The sequence below is a fragment of the Pteropus vampyrus genome, unplaced genomic scaffold, assembly GCF_000151845.1.
Source record: "Pteropus vampyrus isolate Shadow unplaced genomic scaffold, Pvam_2.0 Scaffold394, whole genome shotgun sequence".
NCBI lineage: Eukaryota > Metazoa > Chordata > Mammalia > Chiroptera > Pteropodidae > Pteropus > Pteropus vampyrus.
This window is the reverse complement of record NW_011889175.1, coordinates 982,726-1,000,062: the sequence shown is the minus strand read 5'-3', so window position 1 is coordinate 1,000,062 and position 17,337 is coordinate 982,726. Positions and strand designations below refer to the sequence as shown.

The 17,337-nt window shown below is 55.6% G+C and overlaps 2 protein-coding genes across 7 annotated transcripts; one reads left to right on the top strand and one right to left on the bottom strand.

The window, feature by feature from the left end:
* The first annotated feature begins 36 nt into the window (after window positions 1-36).
* FHOD1 (formin homology 2 domain containing 1) lies at window positions 37-15,003 on the top strand. Of its 6 annotated transcripts, none has more exons than XM_011380465.2 (22): window positions 37-340; window positions 6,967-7,073; window positions 7,458-7,522; window positions 7,842-7,909; window positions 7,982-8,087; window positions 8,161-8,255; window positions 8,524-8,635; window positions 8,722-8,816; window positions 8,920-9,063; window positions 9,167-9,312; window positions 9,390-9,602; window positions 11,066-11,181; window positions 11,269-11,873; window positions 12,203-12,358; window positions 12,585-12,767; window positions 12,854-12,973; window positions 13,049-13,210; window positions 13,569-13,759; window positions 13,848-14,040; window positions 14,094-14,277; window positions 14,357-14,557; window positions 14,631-15,003. In XM_011380465.2, the coding sequence occupies exons 1-22, from the start codon at window positions 140-142 to the stop codon at window positions 14,711-14,713; spliced, it is 3,546 nt and encodes a 1,181-aa protein (XP_011378767.1). In that variant the 5' UTR covers window positions 37-139; the 3' UTR covers window positions 14,714-15,003. The 6 variants fall into 6 exon arrangements, with proteins under 6 accessions (XP_011378767.1, XP_023379260.1, XP_023379258.1 ...); XM_023523490.1 differs by having other exon boundaries at window positions 140-340; window positions 12,588-12,767; XM_011380466.2 differs by having other exon boundaries at window positions 140-340; window positions 14,115-14,277.
* Window positions 15,004-15,118: 115 nt separating this feature from the next.
* TMEM208 (transmembrane protein 208) lies at window positions 15,119-17,306 on the bottom strand. Its single transcript, XM_011380464.2, has 6 exons — window positions 17,170-17,306; window positions 16,460-16,555; window positions 15,968-16,027; window positions 15,748-15,884; window positions 15,497-15,581; window positions 15,119-15,397 (listed from the first exon to the last, which is right to left on the bottom strand). Exons 1-6 carry the CDS (start codon window positions 17,173-17,175, stop codon window positions 15,260-15,262), a joined length of 522 nt encoding a protein of 173 aa, XP_011378766.1. The 5' UTR covers window positions 17,176-17,306; the 3' UTR covers window positions 15,119-15,259.
* Window positions 17,307-17,337: the final 31 nt, after the last annotated feature.

Below are 17,337 nucleotides of genomic sequence, written 5' to 3'. Positions count from 1 at the left end.
CTCCGCCTGGCTCCGCCCCTCTTCAGCGGCGTCCGGTCCGGCTCCGCCCAGACAGCAGAGCTAGTTGAGTAGACATCGCAACGGGTTCGGAATCCGTCCGGAGGCGCGAGTCGCGAGTCGCGAGCCAGTGGCAGGAGCCATGGCGGGCGAGGAAGACCGAGGGGACGTGGAGCCGGTATCAGTGGTGACTGTGAGGGTGCAGTACCTGGAGGACACCGACCCCTTCGCATGTGCCAACTTCCCGGAGCCGCGCCGGGCCCCTACCTGCAGCCTGGACGGGGCGCTGCCTTTGGGCGCACAGATACCCGCGCTGCACCGCCTGTTGGGGGCGCCGCTCAAGGTGAGGAGGGCCGGAGAAATGTTGGGGACGATCGCGGGTTCAGGGCTGGCGCCATGAAACCTTGCTCCTCCTCGGAGAGAGGCTGGAGTGGGTGCGCTCCTCTGGATAAGTCTTATGCTGGGAACCCAAGATTCACGTGGCCCTGCTTGCGAGGGACGCCTCTCCAGGGGAAGCTGAAGAAGGGATATGGGAGCTTGCGGTCTGCACCACCCTGGCTATCCCTCGAAGTGAGGCCCACCTGGGAAGGCGCTCAGGAGGTCCACTCGCTGCCTTTCTGCCTGGGTAACTGCTGTGGATAGAGTGAAGGTAGATATTTGAGTGGTAGAGAAGCTAGGAGGCGGAGCTGGGGAGGGACCTGCTTCCACCTGCTTCAGGTAAGGTGGGGCGGGACTACGAAGAGAGGAGGACCCGGGGCGGGCCTCTAGAGGTGGCAAATGTTTCGAGCGGTGTTAGATTGGGTTCTGGCGGATAGAGTGTTGCTCCTGCAATTGGGGTTCTGGCCTGGGAGTGCCGACAGAGAAGATATTTCACGGGGTGAAGAGAATCCTTGGGAAGCTGCCGGGCCCGGGACATGCAGAGGGCGGGAGACTGCTCTGGAGGAAAAGTCCTTTGAGTCATCGCCCCCACCATCCCGTACTCGCGTCGCCGCGGGCGCGTGGCTGGAAGGGAGGGGGAGCCGGGCTAATTTTAAACCGTCGGCCTGCCCTAGTTTGCCTGCAACCAGGAGCCGACCAATACACAGTATCGGGAAAGGCCCTTTTCCAGATGGCAGGCCCTATCTCCCCTCCCGCTCGCCGTGCTCGGCCCCCCGCAGGCAGCCCTTTCCAGCACGCTGGGTTTCCGGGCTAGGACTCTGGGAGGCGCACTACCACCCCCTGGGGTTCCCCTCCAGCCAGTCCGCACCGAGTGGTGAGGATGAGGAGATTTGGTGGGGGTGCCTTTCCCTGCTCCCAGCCTTAGCTGAGCGCCGAGTTGCGCAAACTTGCCTCCTGGCCCGGGGGTCTCTCCTGGAATGTGCCCCGAGCGCCGGGCCCCCCAGCTTGCATTCCTCGCTCTGCGGGCCAGCTCCGCCTCCGAGTGCGGGCGGGAGAGGTGGTGAGACTCTTGGCTTGGGGAATGGCGCGTGTACAGGCAGAGCCCGGGCTTCAAGGCCACGACTTGAAGGTTGCAGCACACTGCCCACTCCAGAATTTGGATGCTCCCCAACCCCTTGTCCTGCCCTGTTTAATGGGCAAACTGAGGTAGGCGCGTCCAATGGGAGGCCACCTATTCAGGATGGGCGCTGAACCAAAGCCAGGTTCCTGCCTCCAGGATTCTGGAACTCCTGGTGCTGAAATAAGCCTGGGGTTCTACAGAGAACATAGTATTCCTCCCACCTCCCACTCTAGGACAGGACTTAGCCCTGAAACCCCTCTTTGCAATTAGGGGCAGGTTTGGGATGTCAACAACAGGAAAGAGGCTCAGAACACTCCCTTACTTAGGAGAGCATACCAGGTGCTCTCCCCTCTGTTCTCTACTCCCTAGCTGACACAACTGAGCTCAGATAACGTGTTAAGTCTCCCCGCAAATGAGTCTGGTCTCCTTACTTTCAGAATCTCCTACCTGGTGTACCTGAGGACTGCCACATCCTCCCCCACCCCAGGCAGAATATGGGGATGGATACCATAGTGCCTGCAGCCAGGACTCCCTGGGGCCAGCAGCTCTGCCAATGGTGGTCAGATGCACTGTGATGTGCTCATCCCAAATATAAACTGTGACCACAGCCCAAGAATAGAAGGCTGGAGGAAGAAGGGCTGAGAATAGGGTAGGGGCAGGGACATCAGAGAGCTGAGAGAAGGGGAGCAGAGCCACTTCTTGCAGGAAATGTCAACAGTTGGTCCCTCCTCTAGTCTTATAAGTGGGTGCCCTAGGAGTACAGACATGATTCAGGCCTGCCTTGATAGCCCTCTAAAGGAGAGAAGTGGCCCAGAAACCCAGATGTCCCTGAGCAGGGCTATGGAGCAGAAATAAGAGGAAGGGTTTCTCTGCTCCCTGCTTCATCCTCTGTATAGTTGTCCAGCAGAGGAACATGACACAGCCAAGTCTGCCCTCCTATTCTGGGCACTGACCCCCATCTTTACATCCCTCCCTGGGGATGTAAAGAGGCCAGGCCCACTTTCTCTCTAGTGCTCTACCCCACACTCTATTGGGCTAGGCCTAGCCTCTTGAGTTCCCCTGGGGCCTTCCTTTTTAAATGGCATGGAGCTTTCAGATCAGAGAAGGCCTTGCTCATTTCCTCCCAGTCTAGGAGGAAGCTCCTGGCCACAGCCTCTGACTCATCTCCTGGCCCTTGGCACAGGGAAGGGAGGGGGGATGTCCTGGCAGTGCCTTGGGCCATGCCCCAGAGGAACTCAGGAATATCTCTATCTTCCCTCTATGCAAGAACCTCTCCTAGCCCAGGGACCTGCCCTTGCCCCAAGGGAGAACCTGGGCCTCTGGCCCTGCATCTCATCTCTTTACTCAGAGCTACCCAGTCCTGCCCTCTGCTACCCTTTGTCCTTCTGGATGGTGCCTCAAGAGCCCCTCCCTGACACTCAAAGACCTTGCCACATCTGAGATAGCACTGACTTCTCCCTGGGCAGAGGAACCTGGGTGCTGCTCTAACCCTGAGGCAAAGACCAAAATAGCCCCTTACTCCTAGCAGTAGAGAGAGCCCTAGAAATCTGTTCATTACCAACAACTTTGTTTCCCCAGTTGTGGCTAAAGGTTAGAGTAGGACAGGGGTGGCACTATCCTGGAATGTTTTCTGACCTTGCCCCCTCCCCGGTCCAGCCTCAGTTTACCCCTCAAAAGCAGTTGTGGCAAGGGGGCTCAAGGGTGAACCTGACCTGCTGGGACAGGGACCAACTGGAGAGGTCCCAGAGGGTTCTTAAGGATAAGATGCAGTGCTCTGGTGATGAACTAAGTAAGCCCTTCTTTAGCCCTCTTATGGAGTTTTCTTTAGGAGACTATATAAAATTGGGATGTGGGAATGAGTCATGGCCTCTTCCCAGCTTTCCCTAGGGCTGGCACGTCCAATTTGCTAGTCATTCTGGGCTAGGGAGCCTGGGCTGCAGCCTGGCGAGGGACCCCAGAACGTAGGTCTTGGCAGAAGTAGGCACTGTAACCCCAGTGTGTGTGATATGTTTGAGCTTAGTAGGGTTCCCTTGCTGGAACCGGGAAGACCAGTTTGGGGTATTTGCAGAATCCAGAAAGCTGAGCGGCAGTCTCCAAGTCTTGGCAAACCCTAAAAGCCCCAGCCCTCACTCAGCCTCCCTTCAGGGTTCCCTGGAGCACTTCCAAAGTCCATCTGTCCAAGATCTAGGTCAGTTAGACCTGGTCCTGGTTGTGGAGCCTGGGGCAAATACACTGAATTTCTGAGCCTTGGTTTCCTCACCTGTAAAAGGATTATCAGGAGAATCAAAAGAACTAGAAAGCTCAGTGTGTGACACAGAGGAGACATAAGAAATGTGGGTTTATTTCCTTGAGGTCCATCCATGTCATCTCAGCCAGGAAGTTACGGTCTAGTTGGAGACCCAAGATAACAGGAAAAGAAGGTCATAGGAGTACAGGGTCTTACATTAATAGAGAAAGAGAAGAAAAAAATGGTTAACAAATTATTTTCTAAAACAAAAGTCTTTCAGCATATAATTCTGCCCTCTTCTCCATCTTCCTTGTACCTTGCCCTGGCATGTTCATTCTCATCTGATTACACTGCTATGAAAAATATTGGGGAGTAGACACCAGGGTCCCCTAAGCTTAGCCCTGCATATACAACCATATGTAACAAGTTAGTTAGGACTACCAGAAAAACCTGAGCCCAGAGAATGAAAAAGAAAGTGGGCTGGAGGCTTAAGTGAGGGGCTGAGCCTGAAAAGAATGGAGGAGGAACTCTACCCCAAGATGGAGAGCAGGGAAGTGCTGAAGACGAGAGCCAGGAGAGAGTCAAGGATGTAGGCCCACACTGACCCTGTGCTGATCGTAAGCATTGTCAGCAGGGACCAGGGTTTGGGCTTACTCAGGCCTGGCCCAGTCCCAGGGTGTGAGAAACAAGGCCCAGAGGTTTGGCTCTCAGAAGGGTGACCCCAGGAAGGGGCAGGGGTGTGAGGGAAAAGCACCACCCAGCTGGCAACAAGTCTCCACTCTTTACTGCTTGTCTGACCGTAGCCCACCCCCACCCCACCCTCACACATCTCTGCCTAGGACAGTTAGCTGGAGGAGGGAGACACCATCCTGCAGGCTTTGGGCTGCCTATTACTTATGGCCCTCCTCCCCAGAAATAGGGCCCTGGCAGAATTAAACAGGTGACATGGTTAGGGAAGCCACTGCTACCACCATTGGAGGGAAAGGGTTTAAGTCTGCTCATTTGAGGAGGCTGGGGGTAGTAGAGCACATAGTCTTCAGGACCCTACCCCACATGGATGTAGGCATCCCAGGTATCTTGGAAAGAGAGGGCTATTCTCTGCTCACTTGGGATTAGAGCATGCAAGTATGCATGCACGAGGGGAGATAGCATATTGGTCCTCATCTTTCTATGGGTGTACTTCCTGAGCCTGTGCATGGCCAGTGAGCATATACATATGTGACCATATACCTGGGTGTGTAAGCAGTTACCGCATATAATCTGATGACCCCTCCAGTGTTTACCTTTACAGCACTCTGCCCCACCCCTTTCTTAGCACCCTTGGCCATTGTGCTTCTGCATTTATTTGTGGCCTTTTTTTGAGTCAAACTTGCCTGCCTTCCCCTCTGGAGTGGAAGGCAGGGAAGGCAGAGGTCGTGTCTTATTCCATGCTATGTTTATAGCTCCTATAACCAGCCTGGTTCATGAATGTTTGAATGAATGAGCCATTCTATATGTGTGTGATTTGGGGGATCCCTGAAAGTTGTGTGGCTCTGGAGAAGATATGTTTCTCTAGAATCCCAGAATCCACCAGTCTAAGGTAGAAGGAGATGCCGCTGTGCCTGGATGGGGGTGGGGTGGGTCGGCTGCTGAGTCATCCTGTGGGAAGAGGGATCAGGAGGAATGTGGGGCTGCCCTCGGCTGAGCTGGCCCTGGATGAAGTACCCCAGCCCTGGGGCCTTGCTGCCCCATCTCAGGCCTGTTCCAAGTAGGCTCTGGAGAAGATGACTCTGCTCCCTGGGAGGGGAGAGAGGCCAGGCCCGCCCAAGGCGCCCAGGGAAGGGCAGGCGGCCAGGCAGGAAATAGGACAGAGAACAGGCTGGAGTGTTTGTCCTATGTCCCATGTCCCAGGCAGGGGGGGAGGTGGTCACCCAAGGGCCTCATAGGCTGAACTGCCAGGAAGGAGCTGGGTCAGGCTCTCAGGCATAGCAGGGGTGCTAAGCAGAGGCAGAGGTGGGGGCAGGAACTGGACTCCTTTTTTCCCCAGGAGATCAAGGGCAGCTGGAAGCCCTTGGGCTGGGTCCAGAAAAAGGCCAGGCTGACTGAACAACAGGACAAATATTGGGGTTGACTCTCCCAAGAAGATGGAGACCAGAGGCACCCTAACTCTCCAGAAGGGGGCTCTCCCTGGGCCTGGCACCTCAAGGAGTGGGGCCACTCAAGGCAAGGGGACTTTGCTGTGGGGGAGTTGTCTGGAAGAGATACAGTACTGCCCTCAGACTTTCCTCAGTCACCTCACTAGGCCCTTCTACAGGGGCCAAGCTTCCTGCCCAGTGGTGGAGGGGAGCCAGACTCAGTAGAGAGAGAGACACAGAAAGCAGGCACATGGATGGAGTGTGTGCTTTCTTGTTACAATGCAGGTTTCCGGGACACACTATAGACTTACAGTTATCCTAAAATCTGATTTTTAATATATCCCTTGGGGACCTCTGAGGTCTAGCTAGGACCATGGTAACTATAGCCCATTTGGGGGCAGGGCAAAGACCCTCAGCTGGAGGGACTGAGAGCCCCAAGCCTCACTGTCTTAATTCAGGAAGATACACACACCCTCCCAGCTGGGTTTATACCTCCCAGCATTCTTAACACTTTCTCCCTGAGCTTGAATGCTTTGTGGCTATAGCTTATCACCCCACAGAGCTGTGAACTTCCTCGAAGGCAGGAACTTCCTCCCATCTTCTCCATTCCCCTTCCTCATTCATGTTCATTAGTTCAATAAACTGGTTAGTGAACACTTATGTGTACCAAGTGCTGTGCTAGGCTCTGCAGATTCAGATGCCTGAATCCAGAAAATATACAGTTAGAGGGGAAGGAAACTAGTGTCTAGGATATTATAATGCTGTGGGGAAGACCTCAGAACAGGGTACATACACAAGGTGGAATAGATTGCACAGCATTGGCTATAGGAGCCCAGGAAGGCTTTTCAAAAAAGCATTATCTAATTTGAAACCTAAAGAATGGGTAGGTATTACCCAGCAGAAGACTTAACACATACAAAGAGCAAGAAAGCCTGGCACTTGAGAAGGATGGGATTTGCACATAATAGGCGCATGAGAAATAACTGCTGAAGAATTTCATGGCTGCAGTGCAGACCCTGTGATGTGTCTCTCTGCCAGCACCCTGAGTAGGAGGTAAGAAGTCATGGGATCTCCCTATGTACCCCTGCCACCTCTTCCCCAGCCCTGCCAGCTGTTCCCTTTCCCCCCAGCTAGAGGACTGTGCCCTGCAAGTGTCTCCCTCTGGATACTACCTGGACCCCGAGCTGTCCCTGGAAGAGCAGCGGGAGATGCTGGAGGGCTTCTATGAAGAGATCAGGTCAGAGCTGATGAGGCCAAGAGGCAAGGCTGGCCCCACCCTTGCCCCTACCAGGGGCTGGCTCAAGTGTCAGCAGCCAAGACACATAATCTCTAGCCTGGCTGTGGGTCACCTCCTGCTGCCCCAGGGAATTGTGCCAGGGGACTCCCAAGGCCTGGCCAGTGTTACCTGCTTCCCAGGTTGGGTGTGGGGGCTCTCCCACATACCTGAGATACTTGTGTTTGCACAAACTCTCCAGTCTGGCCAACCCTTGGGCTTGGAGGAGCAGTTGGGGAGGAAGGTGCTGGTCCAGGGTTGGCATTTGGGGAGGTGTTTGACTGAGGTGTTGGGGGGGGGACCCCAATGAATGGGCTGGGAGCTGCTAACTAGGCTGCTTGATTCCAGCAAAGGGCGGAAGCCTACACTGATTTTGCGGACCCAGCTCTCCGTGAGGGTCAATGCCATCTTAGGTAAGTGTATGGAGGCATCAGTGTCCAGCAACTCCCCCACCCCAGCTGGCTCAGTTTCTTTCAGGACTGTGCTAGACAGGGGACAGAGCAGATTAGAGACAGGATATGTGGCCCTTCCCCACTCCTATCCTGAGCTTTCCTTCCAGGGCCAGGGCTGATGCTGCAGCTAGACTGTGGTAGGGGTTACCGAGTAAGAGAGTGGAGGGAGGTGGTTCAAGAGTACTAGAATATTCCTTGGTGGGGGAGGGCTTGGTTGTGTTACAATAGAAGAGGGTGTCTGTGTTTCCTCAATGTTACCATGCCCATCTACCCTTTGCAGAAAAGTTGTATGGCTCCTGTGGCCCTGAGCTCCGCCGCTCCCTCTTCTCACTAAAGCAGATCTTCCAGGTGAGGCCCAGAGGTGGGTTGGGGGTGGGCACCCAGCCAGAGCCTCCTTAAACTTCCCCGTGCTGCCCCCAGGAGGACAAGGACCTGGTGCCTGAATTCGTGCACTCAGAGGGACTGAGTTGCCTGATCCGCGTGGGTGCTGCTGCTGACCATAACTACCAGAGCTACATACTCCGAGGTCAGCCCCACCCCTCCCCCATGACCCTTGCCTTCAACAACAACTTATTGACCTCTTGTTGCTGTGTCCCCAGCACTAGGCCAGCTGATGCTTTTTGTGGACGGGATGCTGGGGGTGGTGGCCCATAGTGAGACCGTGCAGTGGCTGTACACACTGTGTGCCAGCTTGGTAAGTGGTCCTCCACCCAGCCATGTACCCTTTTCCCATTGCTTCTCTCTGGGCGTCAGTTTCCTCTTCTGAAAAGTAGGCTAGAATGGAGCAGGTCTGTGGCCCCTCTCAGCCTAGAAGACACTTCAACACCTGGCCTTGGAGCCAGGGTCTTTCTGCCTAGACTCTCCTCTGTGGGTCCTGCCCTAGGAGTGTTTCCCTGGCCACACCAGGAGCTGGCATAGGTCTGGCCCAAGCCAAACTCATATGTGATGACCCCACCCCACAGTCCCGTTTGGTGGTGAAGACAGCCCTGAAGCTGCTGCTGGTGTTTGTGGAATACTCTGAGAGCAACGCACCACTGTTGATCTACGCAGTCAACTCTGTGGCCAGCAACACCGGTCAGAGAATGTCCCTCCCTTTCCCACCACTGAGAGCCCTCTCTCCTACCTGTCTCCACATGACTGCTCCCTCCTCTGTGTGGCAGGTGCTCTTCCGTGGGCCAATATGGTATCCATCCTGGAGGAGAAGAATGGCACCGACCCTGAGTTGTTGGTGTATACAGTCACCCTCATTAACAAGGTGTGCGTGAGGGCTGGAGGCGGGAACCAAACGCCAATTCTGGACCCCTCAGACTTCTGGTCCCCATCAGCCTTAGCCTCACCCTTCTATCCCCACCCTCTAGACACTGGCAGCGCTCCCGGACCAGGACTCCTTCTACGATGTGACAGATGCACTGGAGCAGCAGGGCATGGAGGCACTGGTCCAGCGTCACTTAGGCACCCCGGGCACTGACGTCGACCTGCGAGCGCAGCTTGTGCTCTACGAGGTGGGCTGCGCCTCCAGGGCTCTAAAAGGAGGGGCAGGAAGGGCGCAGTTCCCCAGCGCTCCATCCTATCTCAGCCTCTAATAACTGGGCCCACCTCCTCTAGAGTGCCCTGCGATTGGAAGATGGAGACATTGAAGAAGCTGCAGCAGGTGGGCGGCGGGAGCGCAGAAAGCCCTCTTCAGAGCAGGGCAAGAGGAGCCGCCGATCTCTAGAAAGTGGGGGCTGCCCTGTGCGCGCCACAGAGCCTGGGTGAGAACATGTCTCAGCGATGGAGAGGGATGGATGCGCCAGGCGTAACCCGGCCTCCTAACAGACCCCGCCTCCAGCCCCACAGGCCCCGCCTCACCGATAGTCTTCACCTCCATGGGTCCTGCCTCACCCGCAAGCCCCACCTCCAGCCCCACAGGCCCCGCCCTGCCAACAGGCCCCACCTCCAGCCCAATGGGCCCTGCCCCTGGCCTCCGTACCTCGATGAACCTCTTTCCTACCATCTCCGCGATGCCCTCAGCTGACAGCTCCTGCGAAAGAAGCATCTATAAGTAAGAAGGGAGATAGGGGCCGCCCCCGGAGCCCTCTGAACACCTGTCCCTTTGCTCTGCGCCCCTCCACGGACACTCTGCCTCCTCTGCCCAAACTCGGCTTTCTCTCTTTCTTTCCAGACTTCACCAAACTGCTCCTGTTTGGTAAGTGACTGCTGAAGGGGTGGAGTTCGGCTCTGACTGGACCTCCTCCTGAGGCTTTTCTTCATCTTTTTCTGGCAGTCTGCCTGTCTTGGCCAACATCATCTGTCTCCCTACACCCTACTGTCTTTCTGTTTCACTGTCACTGTCTCTGACTCTCTTGTCTGCTCTTCGTTTCTTACTGCACCCTGTCCTGCTTAATCAGTCTCTCCCTTCCCCTTACAGTTCCTTTTTGTCATACCTCCCCTACCCACCTCCTCTTTTCACTGTGGCTGGGAAGGAACCCCTGATAGCACTGCCCTGCTCTGTGTTAGTGTGAGCAACTGGGCTTTGGGGTGGAACAGGTACCACAATTACCATCTCTTCTTTCATCCCCCCTGCCCAGGGCCCCTGAGAGCCCACCTGTCCCCAAGTCCCCTACTGGTCAGGCCAGGCTGGAGTAAGTACAGTGGCCAGCCTGCCCCACCTGTCATGTGCTCAGGGCTTCAGCATTGCTTCCCCCAGCGGGGGTTCTACTTGCCTGATGCAGCCAGAGCTGGGAAGCTCTTAGGCCCTTTCTTTCCCAGACATGCTTCCTCAGTTGCCTAAGGACTAAGCACTGGAGTTAGTTCACTGGGGTCATAGTGGTCCTTGTGCTTCAACAGTGAGACTTTAACAGCTTTGACCAGAGATAAGAACATGGACGCCCAGCCTATTCTCCCATGTCCTCAGGCCAGGAATAGGGCAGGGAGGGGATCTAAGGTACTGTGTGGTGTGGAGGTAAAGGAGCAACCTAGGGCTAAGGAAAGGACAGGGACTGAGGGCCAAAAGAAATACTGGATCACATTCATTACTTCGATGTAAACTGAGTGCCTATCACTTACTAGGCCCTTTTCCAGGCATAGGTCATAGCTTTCAGAAGCTGCAGACATGCCAAGGGAGGGACAGTCCGGTATGCCCACTGGAACAGCTATCCCCTTCCCCTGCTTTTTGTCTAAAATCAGGACAGTGAACATGAACAGCAGCAAGGTTGCTGAGTTAAACATTCAGTAGAACTTCTTTCTGTATGTTGACCTGGGAATGCTGGGTTGGTAGTGACCCTCCTCAGATGTGAAGGATTGAACAGGGACTGGCCTTGCGGGGCGGGTCCTGGGTCTGCTCAGTGCATGGACTGTTCCTGTGTGTCTGTGTGTGCCTGCAATTGGGGCAGTGCCCAGGGGCTCAGCAAGGCATGTGCACCACCCTGGGCTGGGTGTTAGTGTGAGCAACTGGGCTTTGGGGTGGAACAGGTACCACCCCAAATGCCTTCACTGATGCCTTCACTGATAAGTGCCTCCCCCCAGAGCCCGGTTCCTGGAGAATGTGGCAGCGGCAGAAACAGAGAAGCAGGCTGCGCTGGCCCAGGGCCGGGCAGAGACATTGGCTGGGGCCATGCTCGATGAGCCCGATGGGCACCCAGGTAAGTAAGTGGGTGGACAGTATCTACCCATGTTGCCCTGTTGTTCCACAGAGGGCCTGATGCTGACAACTTATTCCCTTTTTCTAGACATCCAGGAACTATGGGGCTCTCCCGAACCAGTCCCTGCACCCAGAACACCCCAGAGCCCTGGCCCCCGAGTTCTGCTCCGGGCCCAGCAGAGCCTTGAGCCAGAGCCCAAGGAGCCACTGACTCTGCCAAGCCCCAAGGCTGAGCCCATCAAGGAGCTCCCTACCCGTGTCCCCAAGCTCTGCATTGGGGATCTGGACTTCTCAGATCTGGGGGAGGACGAAGACCAGGACATGCTGAACATGGAGTCTGTGGAGGCTGTGAAAGGGGTCCCACCCCCACCACCCCCACTACCCCTGCTCTCTGGAGGCCCTCCACCTCCTCCTCCCCCACCTCCCCCACCCATCAAAGGCCCCTTCCCACCACCTCCACCCCCAGCTGCCCCTCTTCCCCCTTCAGCGCTTGATGGCCTAGCCCTCCCCACCAAGAGGAAGACAGTAAAACTCTTCTGGCGGGAGCTAAAATTAGCTGGAAGTCATGCAGGCTCTAGGAGCCGCTTTGGGCCCTGCTCCACCCTGTGGGCCTGCCTGGAGCCTGTCTCGGTGGACACAGCCCGGCTGGAACACCTGTTTGAGTCCCGTGCCAAGGACATTCTGCCTTCCAAGGTAAATGCACCCTCATCTGTAAGGTAACCCAGTGAAGAGGGGAGGGAATCAGAGCTCAAGGGTCTGAACTGTTGAGGTTGCCACTCATCTCCCACATGGAGAAATTGAGGCCAAAAAAAGAGTAGGGACTTGTCTGAGGTCTCTCAAGATGGTGTCAGCAGAGCCCTAACTAGCATCTAAGTTCATTTCAAGGCCTTACACATCCCAGCTCCCTGGGTGTGGGGTGGCCCCGCCATTTGGCCATTTAGAGGGGGGCCTTGGAATGCTCTTTTAGATTGTTGCCCCAGCTAGTCCCTTTCCCAATCGTACACCTTCTCCCAATCTCAAAGAAAGCTGGTGAGGGCCGCCGGACAATGACCACTGTGCTGGACCCCAAGCGCAGCAACGCTATCAACATTGGCCTAACCACACTGCCACCTGTGCATGTCATTAAGGCTGCCCTGCTCAACTTTGATGAGTTTGCTGTCAGCAAGGATGGCATTGAGGTGGGGATACCAAGCTGGGAATGTGGAAAGGAGGTGGGAGGTCCGGCCTTCTTTGTTCAGTGGACATTTCCTGCCCCTCCAGTGGTGGATATGGGCTTGGCATTTCCGCAGAGCAGTCCCCTGACCCTGGGGCTCCCCCAGATGACCCAGGGAGGAGTCAAGATCAACACCTGTGGCCTCAGGCTAGCACTGAGTGGCCTATGTGGGGTGGTGGCTATATCCTCAGAAGCTGTTGACCATGATGCCCACGGAGGAGGAGCAGCAGAAGATCGAGGAGGCCCAGCTGGCCAATCCTGACATACCTCTGGGCCCAGCTGAGAATTTCCTGATTACTCTTGCCTCCATCGGGGGCCTGACCGCCCGCCTACAACTCTGGGCCTTCAAGCTGGACTATGACAGCATGGAGCGGGTACCTGGGTCATGGGATGGGATGGGCAGTGGGGGCAGGTTAGCATGATCGCTATGTAGTCTGAGAGTCCCTGGCTTCCCACACAGGAAATTGCAGAGCCACTGTTTGACCTGAAAGTGGGCATGGAACAGCTGGTGCAAAATGCCACCTTCCGCTGCATCTTGGCCACCCTGCTGGCTGTGGGCAACTTCCTCAATGGCTCCCAGGTAAGTGACAGCACAAGGACTGGGAGCCAGGGCTCTGGAGCCAGCCAGGCCCAGGCTCAGACGAGGTCCTTTCAGAGCAGTGGCTTTGAGCTGAGCTACCTGGAGAAGGTGTCGGAGGTGAAGGACACAGTACGCCGGCAGTCACTGCTGCACCATCTTTGCTCCTTGGTGCTGCAAACCCGGCCTGATTCTTCTGACCTCTACTCAGAAATCCCCGCCCTGACCCGCTGTGCCAAGGTTAGCACCAGCCAGAGGCTTAACTAAGACTAGCTACAATGTGAGGGAGTGCTGCTTCCTGGGACTGGCTTCTCCCCTTCTCCCTATTTCAGCTGTTGTGCCAGGTGTTGCTCAGCTACAGGTGTTTGTGTGGGCTGTGTCCTCTGCCAGAAACACTTTCCTCTACTGGTCTGGCTATACCTACTCAGTCTTTGAGTCTCAGTTTAGCTGTCACCTCCCCTGTTCCTCATTGGATCAAATGGACTTGTCTATCTTCTGCATTAGACGGTGAACTTTTGGAGGGGAGGGAGCAGATCTCATCCATGTCCCTATAGCCCAGGCTGTGGGGGGAACAGCTTGTGTACCCCTGCTTTTCCAGGTGGACTTTGAGCTGCTGACTGAGAACCTGGGACAGCTGGAGCGCCGGAGCGGGGCAGCTGAAGAGAGTTTGCGGAACTTGGCCAAGCATGAGCTGGCCCCAGCCCTGCGGGCCCGCCTCACCCACTTCTTGGCCCAGTGTGCCCGCCGCGTTGCTATGCTGCGGGTAGTGCACCGCCGTGTCTGCAACAGGTGGGGGCATGGGCCAGAGACAAGACTACCACACCACATCTCACCCCCAAGCAAGACTCAGTATCCTTTCCTATCCCAACATGCCTAGGTTCCACGCCTTCCTGCTATACCTGGGATACACAGCACAGGCAGCCCGTGAAGTGCGCATCATGCAGTTCTGCCACACGCTGCGGGAGTTTGCACTAGAGTACCGGACTTGCCGGGAACGGGTGCTGCAGCAGCAGCAGAAGCGGGCCACATATCGTGAACGCAACAAGACCCGGGGACGCATGATTACTGAGGTGGGTGCCCCTTTTTGACTGCCACCCCCATGGTTTCCTTCTCTGGCCCTCAGCTCACCTTTCTCCATCTCCAGACAGAGAAGTTCTCAGGTGTGGCTGGGGAAACTCCCAGCAACCCATCTGTCCCAGTGGCTGTGGGTAGCGGGCCAGGCCGGGGTGATGTGGATAGTCATGCCAGCATGAAGAGTTTGCTGACCAGCAAGCCTGAGGATACCACACACAGCCGCCGCAGCAGAGGTGGGACCTGTGGCTGCTGGGGCAATGGGCTTTGCTTTGGGGCCACCTTGGCCTGACCTCCCTACCTTGTCTCCCTCAGGCCTGGTCCAGAGCAGCTCCCCAGTCATACCTATAGCAGTAGGGCCCTCCACTGCACCCCCAGAAGAACCCCCAGGCTCCAGTTTACCCAGTGACACTTCAGATGAGATCATGGACCTGCTGGTGCAGTCAGTGACCAAGAGCAGTCCTCGTGCCTTAGCTGCTCGGGAACGCAAGCGTTCCCGTGGCAACCGCAAATCTTGTGAGTACTCCCCACACGCCTACTTCCCACCTTAACCACACCAACCCCCTCCAACCCTGCTCTGTCCCTACAGTGAGACGGACCTTGAAGAGCGGGCTTGGAGAGGACCTGGTGCAGGCACTGGGACTGAGCAAGGGTCCTGGCCTGGAAGTGTGAAGGTGCTGCCTCCAGGATACCTACCTGGGCCAGCCTGCATGCAAGAGACTATAGAGTGAGGAGAGACCAGAGCAGAATTCTAGGCATCTTCTCAACCCTGGAGTCACTCTGTGCCCAGTGGCCAGTGCCTTAAGCAGTATTATGTGTGTGTACCTGTGTGCATGTGTACATTTGTGTGTATTTGTGTGTGTGTGTGTGTGTGTGTGTGTGTGTGTGTGTGTGCGCGCGCGCGCATGCATGCATGTATGAGCTCTCTGAACACATGGAGCAAAATAAAGTTTCTTAGCCAATCCAAGAGCCTTTTTCTTCTTTCAAGGTATAACCACACTAGGTCTATAGGAGGAAAATAGCAAAGGACTGGGTCTTCCTGCCTCGTGCCTCATCATCACCCACACAGCCATTAGCCACATTCTAAGTCATTTATTCAACAATCTATACCTTAGACTAGCTTTTGGCCCCTGGAGTAGGCCTCCACTGCTCCTGGCATGAGGCCACGAAGCCTGATATAGACACCCAGGACCCAGCAGCCTGTGGTTACGTTAGTGGTTATAACCGTTTCATCTGCCGCCGTTCCTGTCGGCGCTGCCTTTTCTCATTATGCTCTGGTGCTGGGGCACCACTGTCTGCTGTGAGCCAAGGGCCCAGCACATTCACCCACAGGAGGTAAAGGGCCCGGCCTGGAGCCTAGGAGAGAAAAGGTAACTTAAAGCCAGGTTTAGGAAATGAAAGAAGAGAAAAGTTAGATGCCCGAGCCCCTTTTTGGGAGCCCAACAACCCACATACCAGAAGCCAGAAGAACCAGATGTAGAGAGAGAAGCAGCTGAGCACCTGTACAATGGCTGTCAGTAGGATCACATCCTTAAGGTGCCTGTGGATAGAAGAGAGACTGCAAAAGCCAAAAATAATAGATGGGCCCCAACTCAGCTCCCTTCCACCCTCTTCAGGTTGTAGGCAGCTGTGGGTCTTAGGCTACCTGGGCCCCAGCACCCCAGCCCTGGGGCCGCTCACCTGGGCTGGCGGTGGGGGACACTCACTCTGCCATGCCCTGCTCCATGTTGAGGTCCATTCCACCATCTATCAGGGCTCCATCCTCAGAGAAGGCCGCCCGTGCCATCGAGCTCATAGAGTGGTAGCTGGCCCCATATACTGCCAGACTAAAGCCCAAGGCCATCTGAAGAACAAGAATGGGTATATCAAAGGCCAGCCACTGACTCTATATGTGCTCATCCACTTTTCAGGATTGGGGATACTTACCCAGGCCCAAAATGAGGCAGATGAGTAGAAGAAGACCAAGGTCACAAGACAGTAAATGGCCTGCAAGCAGACACAGTATCAGGGTGGGATCAAAAGCTACCCTAAACCACGGGCCTCCCTTGACACTGACCAAGAGTGAGGCCAGGCTGTGGAAGGAGACAGGTTATTTTTTTTATAGGGTTGGGGGGAAAAAAGGGGTCTGCTCCCTGAGTCCTGGGTACCCAGACCTCTCCTCTAACACATCAGCCTAGAAAAGAAGCCTCTGTGTATTTGAGATGGGAAGGGCTCTCAAGTTCATCTGAGACCCACGTCCTCATTTTGGTTTCGTTTTGACTAGTCAGCCTTTCCTCTGTGCCAGGATCCTTTCTCATTTCTTTTTAACTGGAGGTTTCTTCTGGAACTTTGATTGTCACACACCACCACCACCATCACTACTATCAAAGAGAGATGAGGACTGTAGATGGGTACAGAAGCAAGGAGGCAGGTACTTACATTGGCCCCCAGTATGATCCTCAGGTAGAACTTCAGGGTCTCTCTGTTCTCTTCAAATATCTGCTTCTTCCCTCTCGTCGCCACTTTGCCCTTGGGCTGCGGAGGGATGATGAGATGCTGTGAGAGCCCTTCTCACTCTCACCACCAGTCTGGTTAGCTAGAGAGTTCCATCTGAACCTCCGCCAGGCCCACACAGTGCTCAAACCTAGCTCAATCCTTGGGATGTCCACCTCTCCTCCAGTTCATCCTGCTTAGGGCTGACACCATCTTTCCAACACCCGAGCTATGATCGCCTCCTGCACACCCTGGAACAATCCAACACTAAGTTGATACTGTCTGGCTCCCGAGGTAAGATCCAGCTCTGGGCTGACGATCTTCCTTCATGGGGGACTCCTGAGAGGAGCTGAATGGTGCCCCTTTCCGGCCTCTGCTGGAGTAGTCCAGATCTCAGCTGACGCCCACCCCCTACAGGCCTCAGATCTTTGGCCAGTTCTGGTACTATCTGGTACTGACGCCCACTCCCACTCCAGCACCAGTTCTGGTACGGTCCTGCGCCGCTCCATTCCATCCGCCTCTCTCTAGTACGGTCCAGTCACTGAATGGCGCCCCCCTCTGGCCTACCCGCTTGTCTCAATGCCCTTCCTGTTTTCAGTCTCCTGGCCCCGGGAACGCTTTGCCGATGTGGACTCCGCCCTACCCGCCTTCCTTACCGCCATGGTGAGACGCAAATACCCAGCCGGGGAAATAAGGGATAGCAAACGAAACCAGTTAGTAGGTACCACATCGACAGCACAGGCACTTCCGGTGCAGATCCAAAACGTAACCAACTGGGACGGAAATGGGCGGTCCACTTCCTGTTCTGGCCCCGCCCTCAGAGT

Bases quoted from the DNA above. Each gene is read 5' to 3' on its own strand.
- FHOD1 (XM_011380465.2), top strand. From the start codon at position 140: ATGGCGGGCGAGGAAGACCGAGGGGACGTGGAGCCGGTATCAGTGGTG. The intron at 7,074-7,457 runs GTCAGAGCTGAT...GCTTGATTCCAG, and splicing joins GGCTTCTATGAAGAGATCAG to CAAAGGGCGGAAGCCTACAC. The intron at 12,974-13,048 runs GTAAGTGACAGC...AGGTCCTTTCAG, and splicing joins ACTTCCTCAATGGCTCCCAG to AGCAGTGGCTTTGAGCTGAG.
- TMEM208 (XM_011380464.2), bottom strand. The intron at 16,028-16,459 runs GTAAGTACCTGC...GTCTGCTTGCAG, and splicing joins GGATCATACTGGGGGCCAAT to GCCATTTACTGTCTTGTGAC. The intron at 15,885-15,967 runs GTAAGTATCCCC...CTTGTTCTTCAG, and splicing joins CTGCCTCATTTTGGGCCTGG to ATGGCCTTGGGCTTTAGTCT.